General features: G+C 31.1%; 1 protein-coding gene and 1 non-coding gene across 3 annotated transcripts; both read left to right on the forward strand.

Annotated features, from left to right (window-relative positions):
* Positions 1 to 3,374: 3,374 nt before the first annotated feature.
* Positions 3,375 to 3,447, forward strand: TRNAK-CUU (transfer RNA lysine (anticodon CUU)). The gene has a single exon. It is a non-coding gene; the product is annotated as a tRNA-Lys (tRNA).
* A 13,521-nt stretch (positions 3,448 to 16,968) lies between these two features.
* LOC104648983 (zinc finger BED domain-containing protein DAYSLEEPER-like) lies at positions 16,969 to 21,009 on the forward strand. Of its 2 annotated transcripts, XM_069288215.1 has the most exons (3): positions 16,969 to 17,663; positions 18,020 to 19,677; positions 20,782 to 21,009. In XM_069288215.1, exons 2-3 carry the CDS (start codon positions 19,089 to 19,091, stop codon positions 20,790 to 20,792), a joined length of 600 nt encoding a protein of 199 aa, XP_069144316.1. In that variant the 5' UTR covers positions 16,969 to 17,663; positions 18,020 to 19,088; the 3' UTR covers positions 20,793 to 21,009. The 2 variants fall into 2 exon arrangements, with proteins under 2 accessions (XP_069144316.1, XP_025888150.1); XM_026032365.2 differs by having other exon boundaries at positions 17,269 to 19,677; positions 20,782 to 20,913.
* The last annotated feature ends 29 nt before the right edge of the window (positions 21,010 to 21,038 follow it).

The raw sequence follows: 21,038 nt of genomic DNA on the forward strand, positions 1-21,038 counted from the left end.
GTAGGAGCGTGAAGCTCTTGATAAAAAGTCGAAAAAAATATTGAAAACACCCCTAAACTAAGCGAGAAATTAAAAATGTATTTCACTCATGTTGTAAGATTTGAGGTGTATTAAGTTCAGTTAATTAAGTAAATGAGTATTTTTATGACGGTCTATAATTCAAATCACAGTTAATAATTTGTAACAAATTTAGAAATATTTTGAATATTTCCAACATCAAACTAACGTCATAAACTTAATGACTTTGTACAGTTTTTAAATAGCCATGTGGTTTATTATGATAAGTCGAGTATTACTCTTCTAATTTCAATTTATTTTCTTATTTAAATTCGACATCAAATTTTAAAAAGTTGAAAAGTTTTTTAAATGATAGTTTTTAGTTAAAGGTGTATAGGATATATAAATTATTATTGAATTTGATAATTATAAACATGTCATGTAAAAAATTAAAATTAAATAATTATCAAAAAAGGAAAAGAATATATTTTTAACAGTGGATTAAGAAAAGATAAATAAATTAAAATATATACTCACTTACTTCTTAAAGTACTTTATAGTATGGTAACACATGATGATGAAGATGATGCTACTGTGAGAGGAAGATGTTAATATTATTATTATTTTATTTTGTTATATAGAGAGAGGTAGATCGATTAGATTTAAATTAGTTCTTATGAAAGTTAATTAATGTAATTCACTTAATACGAGATTAAGGAAATCTACAAATAGTTATAGTCAATGAAATTTAATTTCACTACTCTTTGAGTAAAATTAAAAAAAAAAACTGATCATAAATTACTACTATAACTTAAAATATAAAGATATTCTATTATTAGAAATGCCATGTCACATTAACAAGAATTTTTTATGCATGATTAAGAACAAATTATCTAATATCATCATCTCTCTTCTTGATCCAAGTAGCCTTCAGAAAAAATGAAGTATCGAAGATTTAAAAGTTGAAGGGGTTAATTATTCAAAATATTAAAGTAGTATAAAAGTAAAATTACATTAAATATTTTAAAAATAGATATGAAAATTTAAAGAAAGACCAATATAGTCATATTGAATAAAAGATTTAGTGTTGACTTCTATCCTAAAAATTTTCCAGGGCAAAATGAACAAGTGGATCATCTTTTTAAAACAAAATAAAACAATGTTATATGAGGTTATTATTTTTTTTTATAAATCCTCACCGATCATATTCTTTTGTTGAATTTCATTAATTAATATTATACAATTTTAAAATACAATTGCAACAATAATTTTAATATTCTTCCTAATTAGTACCACTTGTGTTTTGGATTTTTTTGTAACAATTCCTCCAACATTATGTGGCTAGCTATTTTGACATGGACTCTTCAAAACTATCCACAATAGAGTAACTTCATTTTCAAAATTTATCTATATGCATGAGATTAAAGAAAAAATTAGTGTCTAAATGAATATGAAATTCCAATAATTTGGTTAGTTATTCAATCATTTTTAATTACTGAAAAATTTGTGTACCATAGAATATCTTTTAATTATTCATCATATAACAATCTATTTTAATTACTGAAAAATTTGTGTATCATAGAATATAGTTTAATTATTCATTATATAACAATCTATTTGATTTGACTGCATCATTACATTCTTTTATTTTTCATTTTATCTTTATTTATTATAATTATATTTTATCTTTTATTCTATTAATTTTATATGTGTTATAACTCTACTCCGTTCCCTACTTTATTTAAAATTTCATAATATAATGATTTTATTCTTCAAATTCTTGACGTGCGACATGATATAATAATATATAAAAGAACGATACAATCTATTCAAATATTAAACTTATCAAAATAATATAATTTAATAGGTTATAAAACACTTATCACAAATTCATAATCAACATAACACTTTATACATTATGAAAAATAAAATGCTGAAACTACTTTTTACATATATAATTGATGCCATATTAGCAAAGTATGGATATAGAAGTAAAAACATTTTGGTGATCAATTGTGATCAACCACCCTCTTTAGTCTAGTTGGATGTTCGTGAGGATCTTTTCGACAATTAAGCTATTTATGTCGTTCACTAAAATGATATAAACTCTTAGTGCTAATTAGAAGCGGAGTTAGGTGAGGGTACGGACGAATTCATTATCTTTTTTTAGACTGTATTAGAAAAATAATTAAATAAATATTATTTGTATAAATTTATGAATCCCTAACAAAATTGATTTACAGTTCTGTGATAAAAAGGGGTAATGAAAATCTCTTTCACTAGTGTTGTGATTCAAATCCCACTATCAACAAAGATTTCTCAAACTCTCAAACTCCTAATCCTGGCTCCATCTATCACTGCTAACTCTTTGAATATATGTATTTTTTGTAAATACTTAACGCTATAAGGCTGAAAGACATGTTAATGTATTTTATGTATTATTAGTTTAAGATAATAAAATTTAAAGGTCTTCTTTATTGTTTTAAAAAATTGTATATTAAGGCAAAGATTGCACAATCAAATTGAAACTAAAAAAAGTAGAATAATATTTTATTTTACCTAATGAGCAATAATATTGGCCCCATTAAAAAAATCATGTATGTTCATTTTGAAAAGTTAATTTACCAAAAAATTTACTAGTTGTAAATAAGATGATGGAAGTGTGATGTGTGACAAAACTTAGTGGAAGAATTCGAAAACCTCAAATATAGTACAACTACAATTATTGAATGGGAGCCTCTTCCTTTCTTTCTCTTTCACAAATCTCAAAGTTCCATGAGCCACTCCACTCAATTTGTTTTTTCTTTTTATACCTTCATTTAATTTCAGCCATTTATTTATAATAATTTCGTGTAGCAATTGTTATATCATATAATTGTTTATGTTTAGACACATGTTTTTATTTGAAAGAAAATTGAATTTTGTGAGCACAAGTGCAAAAACTAGTCTAAGATCAAATTTGATGGCCAAACAAATATTTGAACACTAATTAATTATCTAAATTTAATCTAAAATTTATAGTTAAACATTAGCTTAATCAAAAGTTTCATACTTTGTATACAAAACGTAATTCACTTTATACTAATATTTTTTTTAATGATTTTGGAAGCATATGAAACAAATTTGTGTACATTCACCCTCCTTGAACTCGATTTATAGACCTACATTGTGTATGTTATATATTTTTTTATAATTACGAATCATTATTTGACAGGTAAAGTAGTAAAAGAAAATATGTCACTCGTATACCTAGACAAATCAAATGAATTTTATCTTAGCCAAATTAGAATTTCTCTGTGACTATGTTTCTTGTAATTAATCCAAACATCAGTCTTTATATTTGTTATATATTTTGAAAGTAATACTTTATCATGGAAGCCCGTCTAGCTCAGTTGGTAGAGCGCAAGGCTCTTAACCTTGTGGTCGTGGGTTCGAGCCCCACGGTGGGCGTTTTATGTTTTTTTCATCATCAACATTCTAAAAAATATATGAAGAAGGACTTTAATAAGATAAATGTTTTAAAGGTATTTTTAAGTCCTTTTTTGTATTTTTTTTAATAAAGGTAAAAGATGCTTCTAAATAGTACTATAATTTGAACGTAACATAAAAAAAATTGTAATGGCAGTATATATTAGTAAAGTTTATTCAATGCAACTATAGGATATATTGCTATAGAATACATTCATACTTAGAAATATTGTTCCCTTTCCACAATAAACTTGCACTAGTCACCTTTTGAAATGAAGCTGGAAAAAAGGTCAGACCACATTATATATTATATATATATGTATGTATGTATGAAAGACGATTTTCACAATTCAAATCCTGTTCAATAATTTTATTAAATGAATTGTTAGTATTATTATGTTTAAAATAAAATATCTTGATTTGAAATCGTTGGATTTTTTCAACTCTTCATGCTAAATTATTTACTCGAGTCAAAATGATAGGACACATCTATTTTCAAATTTCACCTATATTTTATATAATTAGAGGCTCCTCAAGAAAAAGTCTCAACTAAAAGTAGTTAAATAGTGATAGAGGCGCCCATTTAATTATTAGTTCTATGTACTTGTAATTTACTAATCCTAAGTAAATTATTTGATTAAAAAATGACCCCACATTTATTGACTTAATTAAATGAGGTTAGTAATTATGTAAATCTTTTAGTATGTTGGTTGCTTAAAATAATTTATAATTTTTTTGTGAAAACTTGATAATCTTTGATACGTTATAACTTTGAAATTCCAAAAATCTCAATTTTAAAAATTTAAAATTGTAAACTCCTTCGTTAAAATTTATGATTAACGAAAATTTAAATTTTAAAAATTTTAAAATTGAAATCACGATTTGAAATAACACCGATCAAAGTAAGAAGACTCTAATACCAACTTTCAAAAATCACCATTTAAATATCTCAAATTTTAAAATTTATTATTAATTCAAATTTTTATAAAAATTTGAACCCACAAACTTAAAATTATCTTATAAAATAGCATCAACCAAGTAAGAAGGCTTCGATACTAACTTTTTATTTTTTTTTCTTTCTTTTTAAAAGAAAAATAGGGGCCAGGATATGCGGCAGGAGAAAGGGAGGAAGTTCTCAAATTGTCGCTCTCGACCCATCCATCATTACGAGTACCACATTTAAATTTTGGTTTCCTTCCCACAATAAACTTATCCTTTGCGATTCGATTAATTTGAATTTACATTTTAATATCATATTTTAAAGCCGCTTGATAATGCAATATCATATTATAATATAAAATTATGAAGTGAAATTGAAGTTTTGCTTGGATATGTGATAGGAAATTTTCGTATTGTGCATATTTTCATAAATCGTAAAACTACTAAAATAGCTTCAATTAATATTCAATTTTTTTTTTTATCATAAAGATAATTTTATTTTTTAAACTCTAATTAGTTGTGAAAGAACTTCTATCATTCCACTGATGTTTGCTACTCATTCATGGGTGAAGGGTCTTGTAAACACTGAGATTTTGTGGAAGTTTGTTCAATTTGAGTTGAAACTCTACGTGTTCAATTGAATTTTTTGGAGGCTACTCAATTCAAAAATCTGATTCATGTATGTATAAAGGGTATTATATTCAACATTTGAATATCCCGCAAATATATGAAATATTTACCAAGAGATCAAAACAAATAATTTCGTAAGATACGCCACTGACAATCCTTGTATCATGAATAATAAATCTTATAAGAGTGAAGAATCAAAGGAAAAACATACTTGTATTCTCTATATTTATGAATAAAATTATATTTTTTCACCTACCATTTTAAAATTTATTACAAACAGGTGTAACCAATCATATTAAAAGATTAAGCTATAATTGAAAATAATTAGAACCTTTTGGACTTTGAAAGGTTTAAAATACAAAACAATGCTCTAGGTAAATATAACACTATGTGGAGAAAAGGATGCTTAAGAAATCCACTTCATTATGTCCCTAATAATTCCCTACAAGTAGGAAAATTGGAAACTTTACACATGAATTCGTGTAAACTCACTACTTTTGTGTCTTGTTTGGTGGATCCATGTGAGGGGATAGAATGTGGAAAATGACACATCCTTGCCCTTTCCCTAGGGACTTTGGTTTTCCAATTTTGTATTGACCTTATTTATGCACATCAAGTGGGAATTACTCCCACCTATCCTATGTAACGTTCGAGAAAATTGTATACGATAGTAAATTATTAATTCATATTAAATGTCATAAATATAGTTTGATTTAATTATATCACATAGCGAATTATTATCATTTCGCCTCTTTCATAGTGAATTTTGCTCGCCACTTTCGTTCTCGTTGGCAGCCTTCCTCGCCATTCTCGTTTTTATACAGATACAAATATATAAAATGTGTTTATATTTGTATAAGCAAGATAAAATTGTATATATACATATATTTTCGTTTCTCTCTCCCACATCTCGCTTGTCACTCTCATTTTATACAAACATAAATGTATACATTGTGTTTATGTTGGTATAAAGTGAAAAAAAATTATATATACAAATAAAAATGCATTTATTTTTCGTTTTATACACTTACAATTATACAAATACGATCTTCTCCTGCGCAATTTTCTTTTGTCTTTCTCTCTTTTTCGCTTTATACAGAAACAAATTATATAATCTATCTTTTGTATATGTGTATCAAAACAAAAACAGATTATATATGGCTTTCTTTTGTGTGTGTGTGTGTATATATATATATATATATATAAAAATCTTTTGTATATGTGTATCAAAACAAAAACAGATTATATATGGCTTTCTTTTGTATATAAATAATGAGATATACATATTTATGTTTGTTTGAGCGTAATTATGCAAACTATAATTATAGCATATAAATATAATTTTTATATTTGTTATATGTGAAAGTTGCTCTTTAATAAAAGGTGAGGAAAAATAAATTAACTGAGAATTAATCTCAGTTTCTTTGAATGAATATATATATCCAGTCAATGCATCAATCAATAATTTATGAACTTGAGTGTCAAACACATAAAATTAAATCAATCTTAATAAATATGTACATAAAATATCTAAATTTGACAAAAAAAATTATTCGTTCACATGCACAACAGTAAATTCATCCCTGGTCATATGGTATATTTAGCTATGTCATGTAATTTAAAAAAATCGCTCACTCATAAGTCATAAGAAGTGAGATATACTTCTCATTAAATTACATTAATTCAATACTAATCAATTTAAAATGATTTTGATTAGGTAAACATTCACTTATATTAATATAATGGTATATTTTTTAAGAAAATGGGGACAGCTAATTAAATAGTTGCCCGTTGAATTTTTCAGGAGTATTCTGGACTAAAAGCCAGATAGAGAACATTTTTAATTATATTTTCTATAGATCAATGATATTTTGTTGAAAAAATCTAGATATTAAATTTTTTATACGTATCTTACACTTAAATATATGTATTTCTGCTATTAGATGTTGAAGCTTAAAGTTGTGATAAACCACCATTAATGGTGGCTGCAACTGAATGTAAAGCTGAGGATGGAGAGAACCATTTCTCAGATTGAAAGAGAAGAAAAAAAGTGTGATGAACTACATGTAGTAGTCATACTTATACAATTGAAGATTGAAGGAAAAATAACCAACACTTAACAGAAAATTAACTAACTAAACAAGGCTGTTAACTATAACGGAAAGCTAACTAACTATAACTAACTCCTTCATAATCTTATCTCTTATCAACTTCAACACCCCCCCTCAAGTTGGAGATGTAGTAAACACAACCAACTTGTCCATCATAGCAGAATGTTTGATTCCTGTGAGAGCCTTTGTGAGTATATCTGCCAATTGATTGATTGTGCCAATGTGATGTAATGAAATTAGACCTTCATGAAGTTTGGACCTCACAAAACGACAATCAACTTCTATGTGTTTGGTTCGCTCGTGAAAAACTGGATTCTTGGCTATATGCAGTGCAGCCTGACTATCACAATATATTGGAAAAGGACCAGTAGGAGGAACAATCAATTCAGTGAACAATCTCTGCAACCAAACTAGTTCTCCAACCACTTTTCGCAATGATCTGTACTCAGCTTCTGCAGAGGATAATGAAATGGTCTCCTGCTTCTTAGATTTCCAGCTAATTGGACTATTCCCCAGCAGGACAATGTAACCACTAACAGATTTTCTAGAGTCAGGGCATGATGCCCAATCTGAGTCACAAAAAGCCTGAACCTCAAAATCAGCAGAAGATGACATAAAGATGCCAAGAGTAGGATCATTTTTGAGGTATCTCAACATGTGAAATGCAGCTTGAAGATGAGGTTCTCTGGGATCTTGCATATACTGACTTAAATATTGAACTCCATATTCAATATCAAGTCTGGTGTGAGTGAGAAAATTCAGTTTCCCTACCATCTTCCTATACAAAGTAGGATCACTTAATAACTTGCCCTCATGAGCTTTGAGTTTGGCATTAGGATCCACTGGTGAAGTCATGGAAGTCAGATTATCACAATGGAATTCCTTGAGAAGATCATGAACAAATTTCCTCTGGGATATGATAACTCCATCATCTTTATATAAAATTTCCAGTCCCAAGAAATAATGCAGTCTACCAAGATCCTTGATTTTGAACTGATCATGAAGAAAATTTTTGAGACTAACAATTTCTTCAGAGTCTGTTCCTGTGAGGATTATATCATCTACATAAACACCCAAAAACACAGTAGAAGAACCCCTTTTCCTATAGAACAATGAATAATCATATAAGGAATGAGTATAGCCCCTTGAACTCAAAGCTGCAATTAGCTTTTCATACCATTGTCTGCTCGCTTGTTTTAGACCATATAAGGACTTGTTTAGTTTACATACTAGCCCTGTTTGTGATACAGCAAGACCAGGAGGTACATCCATATAGACTTCTTCATTCAAATCTCCATGGAGGAAAGCATTATTGACATCAAGTTGGTAAATATTCCATTGTTTCTTTGTGGCTATGGCAATCAAGGATCTGACAGTTGTCATCTTAACAACTGGGGAAAAGGTTTCTGTATAGTCTATGCCAAGATGTTGAGTGTACCCTTTAACCACTAGTCTTGCCTTGTATTTTTCCACACTTCCATCAGCCTTGTGTTTGATTTTATACACCCATCGACAACCAATAGTTTTCTTGCCATTAGGTAAAGGAGTAAGGGACCAAGTATTATTATCATGTAAGGCAGCAAATTCCTGAGTCATTGCTGTTTGCCATGCAGGATCAAGAGCAGCTTCTGCATAGCTAGATGGCTCACAGTCATGAGTAATATTTAAAGCAAAAACTTGACTTTTTGGATCCAATTCTATAGAAGATATATGGTGTTTAGAAGAAAAACATGCAGTCAATGAGGTAGGAGTTAATGTGTGATTTTCTGTAGATTGTGAAATGGGTATAAAGTGAACATAATCTGACAGGTATGTGGGCAATTTGTGAGTTCTATGAGATTTTCTGGTTGCTATATCAGGTTGACAAGGTGATGTTGAAGTTGAGGGAACAGATTGTGGACTAGAAAAATCAGGAGATGAAGGAGGATTTGTGTCATTTGACATCTCAGAATCACACTGTACATTAGAGTCAAATGATGGATTAGAAGTAGTATAATCATATTGATCAGTAGAACAATGAGTAGGAGAAGAAAAAGGAAAGAAAGTAGGATCTTTATTCATTGCAAAAGGGAAAATGTTCTCATGAAAAATGACATCCCTGGAGACATACAATCTTTTAGTGGTTAGACTCATGACCTTGTATCCTTTTATATCAGATGGATATCCCACAAATATATGTGGAGAAGTTCTAGGATCAAACTTTGTCTTTGTACTTTAGGGAAGGTTGGATAACACAAGCAACCAAAACTTCTTAAATGTGAGTAAAAAGGTTTTAAACCATGCAAAACTTCATTGGACATTTGTTGTTCAATGGTGCAGATGGAAGTCTATTAATGATATAGGTAGTTGTTAAAATGCATTCTCCCCAATACTTTGTAGGAAGTTTGGACTGGAAAAGAAGTGTCCTGGCTGTTTCAAGAATATACTTATGTTTTCTTTCTACCACACCATTTTGTTCAGGTGTGTATGGACAGGATTTTTGGTGAACAATGCCTTTAGATTGAAAAAATTGGATAGACTTAGCATTGGTAAACTCAAGTCCATTATCAGATCTAATCACCTTAATGGTAGTTTTGAACTAATTTTCAACTATATTAGTGAATGTTTTAATAACACGTAAGGCATTACTTTTATGACTCAACAAATGTGTCCAAGTAGACCTACTGAAATCATCTAGTAAGGAAAAATCTAAAATTGTCATGTGTGGGTGTTTGATATGGCCCCCATAAATCAACATGGACTAAGTCAAAAATGGCAGTGCTTCTACTAGTGTTCTGTGGAAAAGGTAGTCTTATTTGTCTTGCCATTGGGCAGATTGGACAAATGAAAGGTTGTTTGTGTGAAAAATTCATAGGTATGAAGGATATACTCTTCATTTTAACAAAAGGAACATGACCAAGTCTATAATGCCACAACAAGTCTGCACTATCACCAGGGATGACAACATTTCTATCAACCGAAACAGTTTTCTTATCATTAGATGAACTGTTCAATACAGAAACATTTTGATGAGGCAAACATGAATGAGAAATACACTGACTATGTAACCTATCAGTTCTATGAAGTGAAAGACATGTGGTAGATGAAATGGAATTCTTGCTCTTTTGTAAACAATCTGAACAAAGAAGATACAAGCCATCATGAGCTTTACCAATTTCCAGAGGCCTCTTCAGTGAAGGGGCCTGCAACAGACAAGATGTGTTAGAGAAAGAAACAACACATTTAAGATGTAGAGTTAAAGAATTAATTGATATTAAGTTGTATTTGAAAGAAGGAATGAACAAGACATTGTACAATGTGATCTGTGAAGTTATTTGCACATTTTCAACTTCTGTGACTTTGACTTTATAGCCATTTGGTAATCTGACTAAAACAGGTTCAGGTAAGGGTAGAATGTTGGTGAGATGTTGTTTGTTAAAGGTCATATGGTGTGATGCACCTGAGTCTAAGATCCACAAGTCAGTTTTAGCCTTATAACATTCACATGAAAGTTTGTCAAAAGCTATAGATGAAGTGCATGTAATGATACCTGCAAAATTCACAACAGGATTTGTTGCTCGCATGTTACTTGAATTTTCTGCCTGAAATTGTTGAAGCAGGTAGGCAAGTTGTCCATACTGTTCCTTTGAGATGCCAATATCTTGGCTGGTGGCTTTACTCCCAGAGTTAAAACCTTGTTCCACATTAGAATCACATGACATTGTAGAATTAGCTGCTACATCTTTCCCTTTGTTATTGTTTCTGTGGATATCTATGCAACTGATAACATTTTGCTTTAAAATGTCCTGGTCTCCTGCAGTGTTCACAATATGGTCTCCTTCTATAATTTGAAGAAGTAGATGAGTAATTCAACTGGAAATTCTGGCCTTTTGGATTACCAGAAGTGCCTGAAGTACTTGAAGAAGTAGCCACAAAAGAACTAGTCTCAGCAAAGGATTGATTGTTTGTCTTAAACTCTCTTTGTTTCTCCTCTTGTATCAACAGGGCAAAAGCTTGTGCTACAGATGGCATTGGATTCATCATCAAAATGTTCCCTCTAATTGTTGTATAGACCTCATTAAGACCCATAAGAAACTGAATTAATCGTCTATCCTGTTCAACCTTGTGCATCATATCCTTTGCTCCAAGCTACATATACAATTGCAGTGAGTTTTGATGCATAAACCACTCAGTTCTTCCCAAAGTTTCTTCATCTTGGTGTAGTAAGTTGTGACATCCATAACTCCTTGAATGAGATCATTGATTTCCTTTTGAATTTGATATAACTTGGCACCATTGGTTTGATCATAACGATCCTCCAAATCAGTCCATAATTCCAAGGCACTATCAACATATGCTACACTATCAGCGATATCTCGACTTAATGAGTTTAAAATCCAAGACGTAACCATATTATCACACCTCTCCCATTGTTTGTAGTTTGGATCTGTAGGAAGTGGTTTCTTAGAATCTTCATTAATGAACCCCAATTTATTTTTAACTGATAAAGACCTGATCATGCCTCTCTTCCAGGTTCGATAACCAATTCCATCGAAAACAACTGGTACAAGAGGTGCACCTGGATTTTCTGATGGATGCAGATACAGCACACTTCCTATCTCAATTCCCTTAGTTACTTCCAGATTAGTTACTTCTACCATTGTAGTGCAACAAAAATCAATCAAAAGAAGGGATGAAAATGTGTAAGAATGCAACAGAAAACAGCAGAAAAACAGAATGAACACAAGTAAACTCGATAGATTCAATCTTCACAAGAGGAACAGAGATGGAAGACAAACAGAGAGGTTCGAGATCTTCACAGCTTGAACAGAGACGAAAACAAGCGAAAGTGATCGAACGAGTGCTCTGATACCATGTTGAAGCTTAAAATTGTGATAAACCTCCATTAATGGTGGCTGCAACTGAATGTAAAGCTGAGGATGGAGAGAACCATTTCTCAGATTGAAAGAGAAGAAAAAAAGTGTGATGAACTACATGTAGTAGTCATACTTATACAATTGAAGATTGAAGGAAAAATAACTAACACTTAACAGAAAATTAACTAACTAAACAAGGTTGTTAACTATAACGGAAAGCTAACTAACTATAACTAACTCCTTCATAATCTTATCTCTTATCAACTTCAACATTAGATACACAAAATAGGGAGAGATATAGGCGAAATTTGTATGTATCCTAGATATATAAAAATTATAGTAGATACATGATTCACATGTATCTTAGATATTTGATACATGGAAAAGAGGTGAGCGAGAATTGCTAGGTACCCAGATACATGTGAATCTACTTTGATACAATGTATTTAGATTACATAACACCTAAATTTGACCCTATATATCTGAGTTACATGTAAGTGGAGGCATCAAAATCTAATAAAATACATAATATTATAAAATAGAATATGTATAATTAATTAACTTCTAAACTAGTGTGATTCAAGTAAGTTGTTGAATTTATCTCACCCGAAAAGTAAGACAAACCAAATCAAGTGACCCAAAGAAAACAAGGCCCAAAACCTTTTCTCCTTTGAAACTATCGGTTTCATACTAAATATGGGGCTTTAGTAGTGACTAGAGGTGGCAAATGTGGGGGAGGGGGGTTACGTCAAATGTGGGCGGATTGAAAATGGATAAATATAAAATGAGTAATCAATTAATCCGTCCATATTTGATATGAATAAAAGTGGGTCTGATAAAATATTAGTTTACTCATATTTTCATGAATAAATAGTACTTTACTTTAGAATTCAATATAGAGAAGATATTTTACTTTTTTTTTAGATGAAAATGTTAAACATGCTTCATTTAGTATTATTATATCATAATTTTTTTTTATAAATTTTCAATATAAAATAAATTTATGTGATAACAAGATGAAAATATTTTTAATTCCAAAGTAAATGAATATTTGGATTTCAGGACTACAACATGCTTAATGCACTTTAAGCAATGTCAATACTAATACATGATTTGTGTATTTTACACTATTATTGATTATCTAATATAAAATTAAATAAAGGGAAACTTTCACATATAGCCACTTAAAAATAGTTAATTACTCTCCATAGCTATAGTTTGATAATTATAATTTGTAGCTACATGTTATATGGAGAAGAGAGGCGAGCCTGACTGGGAGAGAGAGGAGAGAGGAGAGAGAGAGAGGGGGGGGGGGAAAGAGTGGGAGAAAGGTGAATTGTATATGTATATTGGTTAGATAATTGTATATTATGCATATGTATTGTATATATTGCTAACCAAAGATGTAATTACATCGTCTCTTCTATTAAAAAAAAAGTGGCGTTATCTCTGGTTTCAATTTATAGCTTCATTTTCTCTAACTTCGATTATAAAACAGCAACAAAACTCATATCGTTTGTGGATCACGTTTTAGCTCGTTGTACTTGTTCCAAAATTGGAAATTTCATCTCGATTCATATGAATACTATACAAGTCCATCTAACTATTACTTGGAAATTAGCAGATGGATATTAGTTTTGTTTCGGAAAGAAAAGTGGAAGATATTGTATTGCATAGATATGATGAAAATCTCACTTACGAATTGTCACATGAATATCAGTCAATAGTGTTCCATTGTCATATATACTAAAAGGAAAAGGATCTATGTGGCAGTTGAACCCTATTGGCATGCAATGTGACATCCACATGACATTTAGGTGTCGTTTGTTTGCACTTAATGTAGGTTTAAATCTTAATTATTCAGATTCAGCTCATTAAGTAAGTCTGTTTTTAAGGTCTGAATTCAGATTCAGCCCATTAAGTCCATTTGTTTTATTTTTTAAAAGATCTCTTAATTGGTCTGAAGAGGTCTAAACGAATCAGATTTGTAGGAGACTCTTAACAACATTCAAACTAATTTTATAAATTATCGAAATAATGAATCATCGCTTTTCTGCTTTGGGCGTGCCTTTTTATCTTATAACTAAAAACTTTCTTTCTCTCTTTTCTCAATCAAACACCATTTTTCCTTCTTGAACTAGTAAGTTTTCATAAATCCTTCCAAGTATTTTTTTTATATTAATAATTTTCTTATATTGACGCGTGTCAAGAATATTGGTTGCAATAATATTTTTGGTGCATTGTTGCTTATCAAGGTTCTTTAATGAAAAAATAGTGCTCCAAATCATGATTATTAAAAATTTTAAAACCTTTTTTTTAATCAAAAGTGATATATTTTGTTGAATGAAAAATTTCTAATATTTTATTAATATAATGTTCAATTTCACTTGCACATTCATATATTGAAAACAAAAAACATTAATTATTTAGAGTATAGATTAAGAGACCACATTTTAATATTCAGATCAAAACACCCAAATCTTAATGCAAATATTAATGTTCAAATGTGTATTCAGATTCAGACCCTTTAATCTTAATGTAAACAAATGAGGCCTTAACAACTTCCGTTGATAAGAAGGGTACTTTTGATTCAATAGTTTGACGAGAATGGTAGTTTTGAGCCAATATATAGTTTAAGGATAAATATGAGGTATTTTAGATAGTTTAAGGGTATTTTTGATCATTTTCTGTACCGTCTATGTGGCAGTGACATCCACATGACATTTAACAACTTTCATAAATAATTAGGGCACTTTTAATTCAATAGTTTGACGAAAATGATAGTTTTGAGCTGAAATATAGTTCAAGGGTAAATATGAGGTATTTCAGATAGTTAAAGCGGGTTTTTGACCTTTTTCCATTTTAGAAACTTGCCTTTCATACATTGTTTTTTCTTAAAATGGTAAACATGGTTAAGTTTTTGATAACATTATCTTTTGTTGGGATTATATCAGCAGGCTGTGTCTCCCCATATTTATCAGGACTTGCTAAAGAAATTTGTGATTACTTACAAAGAGTTTGCTTGACATGACAGAAGTGATTATGTCAAAGCACTAGAAATGTTATCTTAAAAAAGTAGTTTTTTGATATACTGTTCGAATTTGTGGCTTATCAAATGTTGTGGATGCATGCTTGGTTCTTATGAAGCTTTTGTATGTTTCATTTGAAAATTAGGTGTATTGGGATTATATTAATCCACTTTTATGGGTCAGGTCAGTGTTAACCCATATTTTTCATATTCAGTACCTAAAATTTTAGCGGAAAATTGATTTTCTCTTCTATTCAAGTTGATAAATAGACAAAATCACATTAAAGCTTTCCAAACTGGAAGCATTTGCAGGAGACCTTAAGTCAAAATTTTCTATTACAAACTTTAATCTGATACTTCAGTTTTTGGCTATATGGGCTGATCCTATTTGTGAACAAATTTTATTGGAGTGAAAACGTTCTATATATCGCTTATAGCAATAATATTTTTTTTTTTCAATTGATCATTTTTAATACATATATAATACATTTTTAATTTATATTACAAAGGACAAATTATTATTCACAGATAATATAAGTTTTATTGATGGATATCACACATTTTAATACATATATAATACAATGTGTCAACTTCTTACTAAATAAACATAATATATTTTTTAAAAACAATTATAATACATATTATTGCATACTTAATTCACTTTTAATACATATTACAAATTTAACATAATATTACTATAGACGGTAATAAATAAAAAAATATCGCTAAAATCCGTAAGTATTTGTTAAAAGACACTCCTCCAAATAATTTTTCCAAATTTTTTTCCCCAATGAAGTGGCTCAATGGGTCTTTAATGTAAAATAAAATAAAATCAGTAGTTAGTTTATTTTTAGTGAAAATTATACAAATTTCGTAGTGTTAAAGAGTTAATTACATTCTAAGTCAATCCTTCTCCAATTAAAGAAAATTTCTTAAACCTTAAGGATTTTAAATACATCACTCAATGTTTTGATACATTATTTTTATCGATACAAACACACTTGTCTCGATACATTATCTTTGTTGATACAAAACACACTCGTTTAGATACATTACCTTTGTTGATACACTCGTTTAGATACATTACCTTTATTGATACAAAATACACCTATCCTGATATCACATCTCAATAAATCGCATCATGATACATTATCTAAGAATAGAAAAGAGTGTGAGAAAAACAAAAAAAATTATAATTTTTTAAAATAGTAGAAAATTTCAAGGAATATGGTAAAATAAATAGTGTATTCGAGTAATTTTTTCTAATTTGTTTAAGGTCTATTATATGTATTTTCCCTAATTTTATACCTATGTGCATAAAATGTATTTTTTTTCTTTTTTTTAATTGGGGCCCAGCTATGTCATATTTTCCCGGGCAAAACTGGACCTGTCACACACATTATTTTGTAATATTAAATCTTCAAAGTCATTGCACAACTTCTTGCTACAAAGCTCTCTTTCTCCATATTTAAAAAAGGTTGCAATCTTTTACTCATCTCTTCTATTAAAATCATCGTTTGTCTATGATAGTTGTATAAATTGTTGCTCTCTTTTTATACTGTTTTCTTATGGTTCTACCGTCTACGCTTAAAAGGGGTAAATTTAGGATTTTAGTAATATTTTTTCCTGGGCCATCACGTGAATGCGACAGATATACAGATTCAAGTTGTGAAAACAGTTTCTTATAATATATCCTATCGTTTGGCCATTTCCTAAACCCTACATATAGCACGGGAGCTTTAGTGCACCATACTAGTTTTTGCTTAGGGTGTGTTTTCCTTCACACACATAAAATGAAATAATACTTGGGGTGTGTTTGGTACAAACAACAACATGTTCGGTGTAATTTTATTAGGGGGGCTGGGGAGGATTGTGTAGCTTGAGACTTTACCTGGATAAAGAGTTTATTTAAGATAGACCTCGGATCAAGAAAATAATTGAAGTGAAGAAATCAAGAAAAGAAAATACTAAGCAAGGGTTACTTGTTTTTTTCTTGAGCTAAACCCATCTGATTGTAATTTTTGTGCGTCTATTTTCCTTAACTTTGAAGCTTTTAGCTGATATTAGCATATTACTCTGCTAGCTGAGGTTAACTTTGCAAAGTGTAGCTGGTCTAAGATGAATAAATAAGAGTTGTTGTGGTTAGGTTGAATAATTAAACAATGATGAATCCTCTAAACTGATTGATGGATACAGAGGATTTATATAGCCAAGCCCAACTAGCTTCGAATAAATATTTTCAAACATACACTCAAAAACTGAATATATCCATGTCAAATCTATATCGGAAATCCGATATTTATACTAGAAAATGCTCATGCCACAGTCAAACAAACAATCAACAACATGCCTAGCTAGTGCCTAATGTGATCCCACCAGTGGTGTGTTGTATGCTCAGACCTTACCTGCTCATGCAAACATATTTGATCTTTGGATAAAATCCCACAGCAGAAGTGTCTGAAAGAAGAAAATTGAAGAAAAGAACAAATTTTGATGTTGTTTCTACATCTGAAAATTTGACATCATATTATATGCTTCAACCTTCTTATCTGTGATTCATCTCAGGTGCAGTTTATGAACCGGAAATGAGCGAGGCAAAGCGGAAAACACTCTGTGACTTCTTTCCTAGATCTGGTTCCATTCTTCTTCTCTTTTACTTGTTTTATTTGTCTTCCACTGTTACTACACATTAGCAGGTCATTTGGTTCACATACTAGTTATGCAATGAAAAGTAATCCAAGATTTAGTTTTGGTGTGTGAATGAGAATAGTAATGGTTATTGTTTGGTGAATTATAACATAGGGATTGCTTTTCTTCTTATACACCCTACCAAAAGCTGCATTAGTTATTCAGAGACTATTTTCCTAATCGTCAAATCAAACACTATTATTTTATATAGAACTTTGTGTTGGCATTAGTTTTTCATAATCCCTCCAACCAAATTGGCTTAAGTGGTTCTTTATTTTGTTTTCCACATATACCAACAAAAGGGAAAAATCATGACTGTGAACCAAGAAATGCAAATCCGAGGAACGTGGACAGAAGTAACTTAGGGAAGGAGCATTTTGTCAATGAAGAAACAGCTTATCGTACGATGGCAACGTTTTTCTGTCAATCCGGTACATCTCCAAAGTCAGTAGAAGCCGCTCACTTCAAAAAATTAACTGCCTATCTTAATCCAAAATTTTGTCCTTCATCTGCCATTCTTTCACGGTATTGCTTGGAATGTACGAGGAAGAGAAAGCAAAAGTCAAAGAAATTTTGAGAAGCTTGAATGGACGAGTTAGCCTCTCAGTTGAGAGGCAAACTTATAACAAATTCAATGACCCTGGCTACTGGCCTACCTCAGATTGTGAGGAAACATGTTTTGATTTCATTTGCATAAGAGTTCATTTTATTAGCGAAGACTGGAAGCTAAGAAGTTGGGTTATTAGCTTTAAGTCTTTTGATGCATATGACATTATGTTGGTGAGACAATGCAATGTCTTTCAGATTCTGGTATTGAAGATAAGATATGTGCTGTCACTGTGCATAGCTATCTGGACTTTGATGAGGTTATTGATGTCATTAAAAGCAAACTTCTTGAGAAGAAAAGACTCCATCCAGACGGACAATTGTTTCGTGTACCTTGTTGTGCAGACATTTTCAATTCGATGGTGAAAAGAGCATTTGGGATGATAGAGGGTTTAATCAGTGACATTCGTCACATAGTATGTTGGGGCAGATCACTACCAGTGTGGAATGTGACATTTCATAAACTACAGGAAGCATTGGAGTTGGAGGCTAAAGGAGAATACTTGAAAACAGATGATTATAAGGGTTATCATATACCTTCTCCCCGAGAGTGGGAGAAAGTTAGGGGAGTAAGTAAACTTGTAGGACATGTCTATACTGCAGCAGAAGTGTTATTTATGGCAAAACGTCCCACTGCAGGCCTCTACTTCCACAATCTTAATAATCTTCGATTTAATCTGCTGAAAGATTCTGCAAGTTCAGATAAATTTACTAGAAATTTAGCCAATAGTATGTTGGAAAAGTTTGACAAGTATTGGAGGAATCATGTATTTGGTGTTCGCTCTAGCTACTATTATGGATCCACGCTACAAAGTGAAGTACTTAGAGTTCTGTTTCTTGAAGTATAAAGAAAATGATCATTCACCGCTGCTGTCTATCTTGGAGTCCATCCGAAGCCTTCACCATGACTATGTGGTGCACAAGTCCTCAATGGAGTATACTATCAGTGATTCAGGTTCTGAAGATTTTGATACGGGTGAAGATCTCTTTGAACAGATGGAAATTCTTGATGATGATAGTTTTGGATTTGACTGTTTAGATGAGTTCAGCAAATTCATCCAAACAACTAGTCAGCCACCAAAATCAGAACTTGACTGCTATCTGGAAGAACCTATTGTGCCTTGGACCAAGAACTTTGATGTATTGAGTTGGTGGAAATCTGCCAGCCCCAAATATCCTGCACTATCAAAATTAGCTCGTGAACTTTTAATACAATTGTCTCTTGTTACAGGCTATGATGCTTATCTCATTGATGTGAATGAACCTGATAGAAATATTAGATCAGTGGAGTCAGATTTAGTGAATGCCTTGATGTCTACAAAAAGCTGGTTTGACAAACAGCGTTGCGATGCTGGTAATCACTGATTCTTCTGTTCTGTGGCATTCATTTCTTCCATTATTTAATTCTTGATAATTGAATGCTAGAAGTGGATACAGATGACTTGCTTGTTAAACATATGTATCTGACCTATTCTGCTATACAGAGTCTTCTAGACCATTTTAAAATGTGGGATATCTTCTTTTATTTTGATAACCATGCCCAATGAGCTTCTGACCTGCTTGCGGTCCAGTGGTCCTAAATGCTTGTGGGGAAAATGAACTCCAAAGCAAAATAGCTAAACTCAAGAAATATGATTGAGGGACTCGATGAGCCGGAGGATTAGACCCCAATGTTCAAATCAATCATGTGTCTGGGTCCTCTATATGGTTTTATAGCTATAGATTTGTTGCTTTTGGTAGGTCACTTCTAACATTTTTTTCTAGCTTATAGTTGACCCTTAACGGAACAGAATCAGTGGGTATAATTCGTCATAGACTAATTGATGTTGATGACATTTGTGATGGCATGAGACCAGTATTGGTACCTCTGTCATGTGGTATGCATACATGGGTCTTTGGATTGGCGGTTTAAGATGCTGCTCGTGCTCCTGTTCCTTGTGCTAGATAGGATTGTGAGGTGGATAACATTGAGTTCTAGCGTTGGTTTTGCATTGGCAAGGACGAGTGATTGAACTTAGTCTTGGACCAAAGTATTTGGTACTTTTTATTCTCTCCGATGTCAGTGTTTAGCATCCGAATTGAACACAACTCAAAACTTCTAATGTTGTACACCCAAAATTAAAGCAGAACTATAAAGTTCTCTTCCTTTTGCGGTGGGAAAGGAGTCCTGTTGCTCAAAACATTGTTGCGATATCACCATCATACACAGAATTTAGATTTCTGTTCAATTACCATAGCATGAGTCTTCTAGTTGCTGCTTTATCTGCTAGTTGATGGTTCTCTAAATCATATAACTCAAAGAATGGCATTTGATAGAGTATAACATGCAACTCAAAAGTCTTTCCATGTTTGCCTCATTCTCTGTAATTTCATTGACGTCTTTGGTCAACATCTATTTTATGTTCTCTTTAATTTTTCTCTTGTATGCTGTACCGACTGAACTTATGCTTTCATGTAGATGCAAGCTGAGGGATCTTTGCTGTAGAATAGTTGATTTGAGAGTAACTTTCTTTTTGCTGGAAGTTTGAGATTTCCAAGAAGCCATCAATATATATATTAGAAATCTACCTAGTCTATTGTGTTATGTGGGACGTTAGCTACTCGAAAGTATATTATTGCAGCTACTTCTTTTGTCTGCATATGGATAATTAAGATAATAACACTCGCAAAAAAGATATTTCAGACATGTTTTTGACCTGCATTAACTTAAAAGGT

Source organism: Solanum lycopersicum, chromosome 8, assembly GCF_036512215.1.
Source record: "Solanum lycopersicum chromosome 8, SLM_r2.1".
NCBI lineage: Eukaryota > Viridiplantae > Streptophyta > Magnoliopsida > Solanales > Solanaceae > Solanum > Solanum lycopersicum.

Coding starts and splice junctions, on each gene's coding strand:
- LOC104648983 (XM_069288215.1), top strand. CDS start 19,089: ATGTATTTGGTGTTCGCTCTAGCTACTATTATGGATCCACGCTACAAA.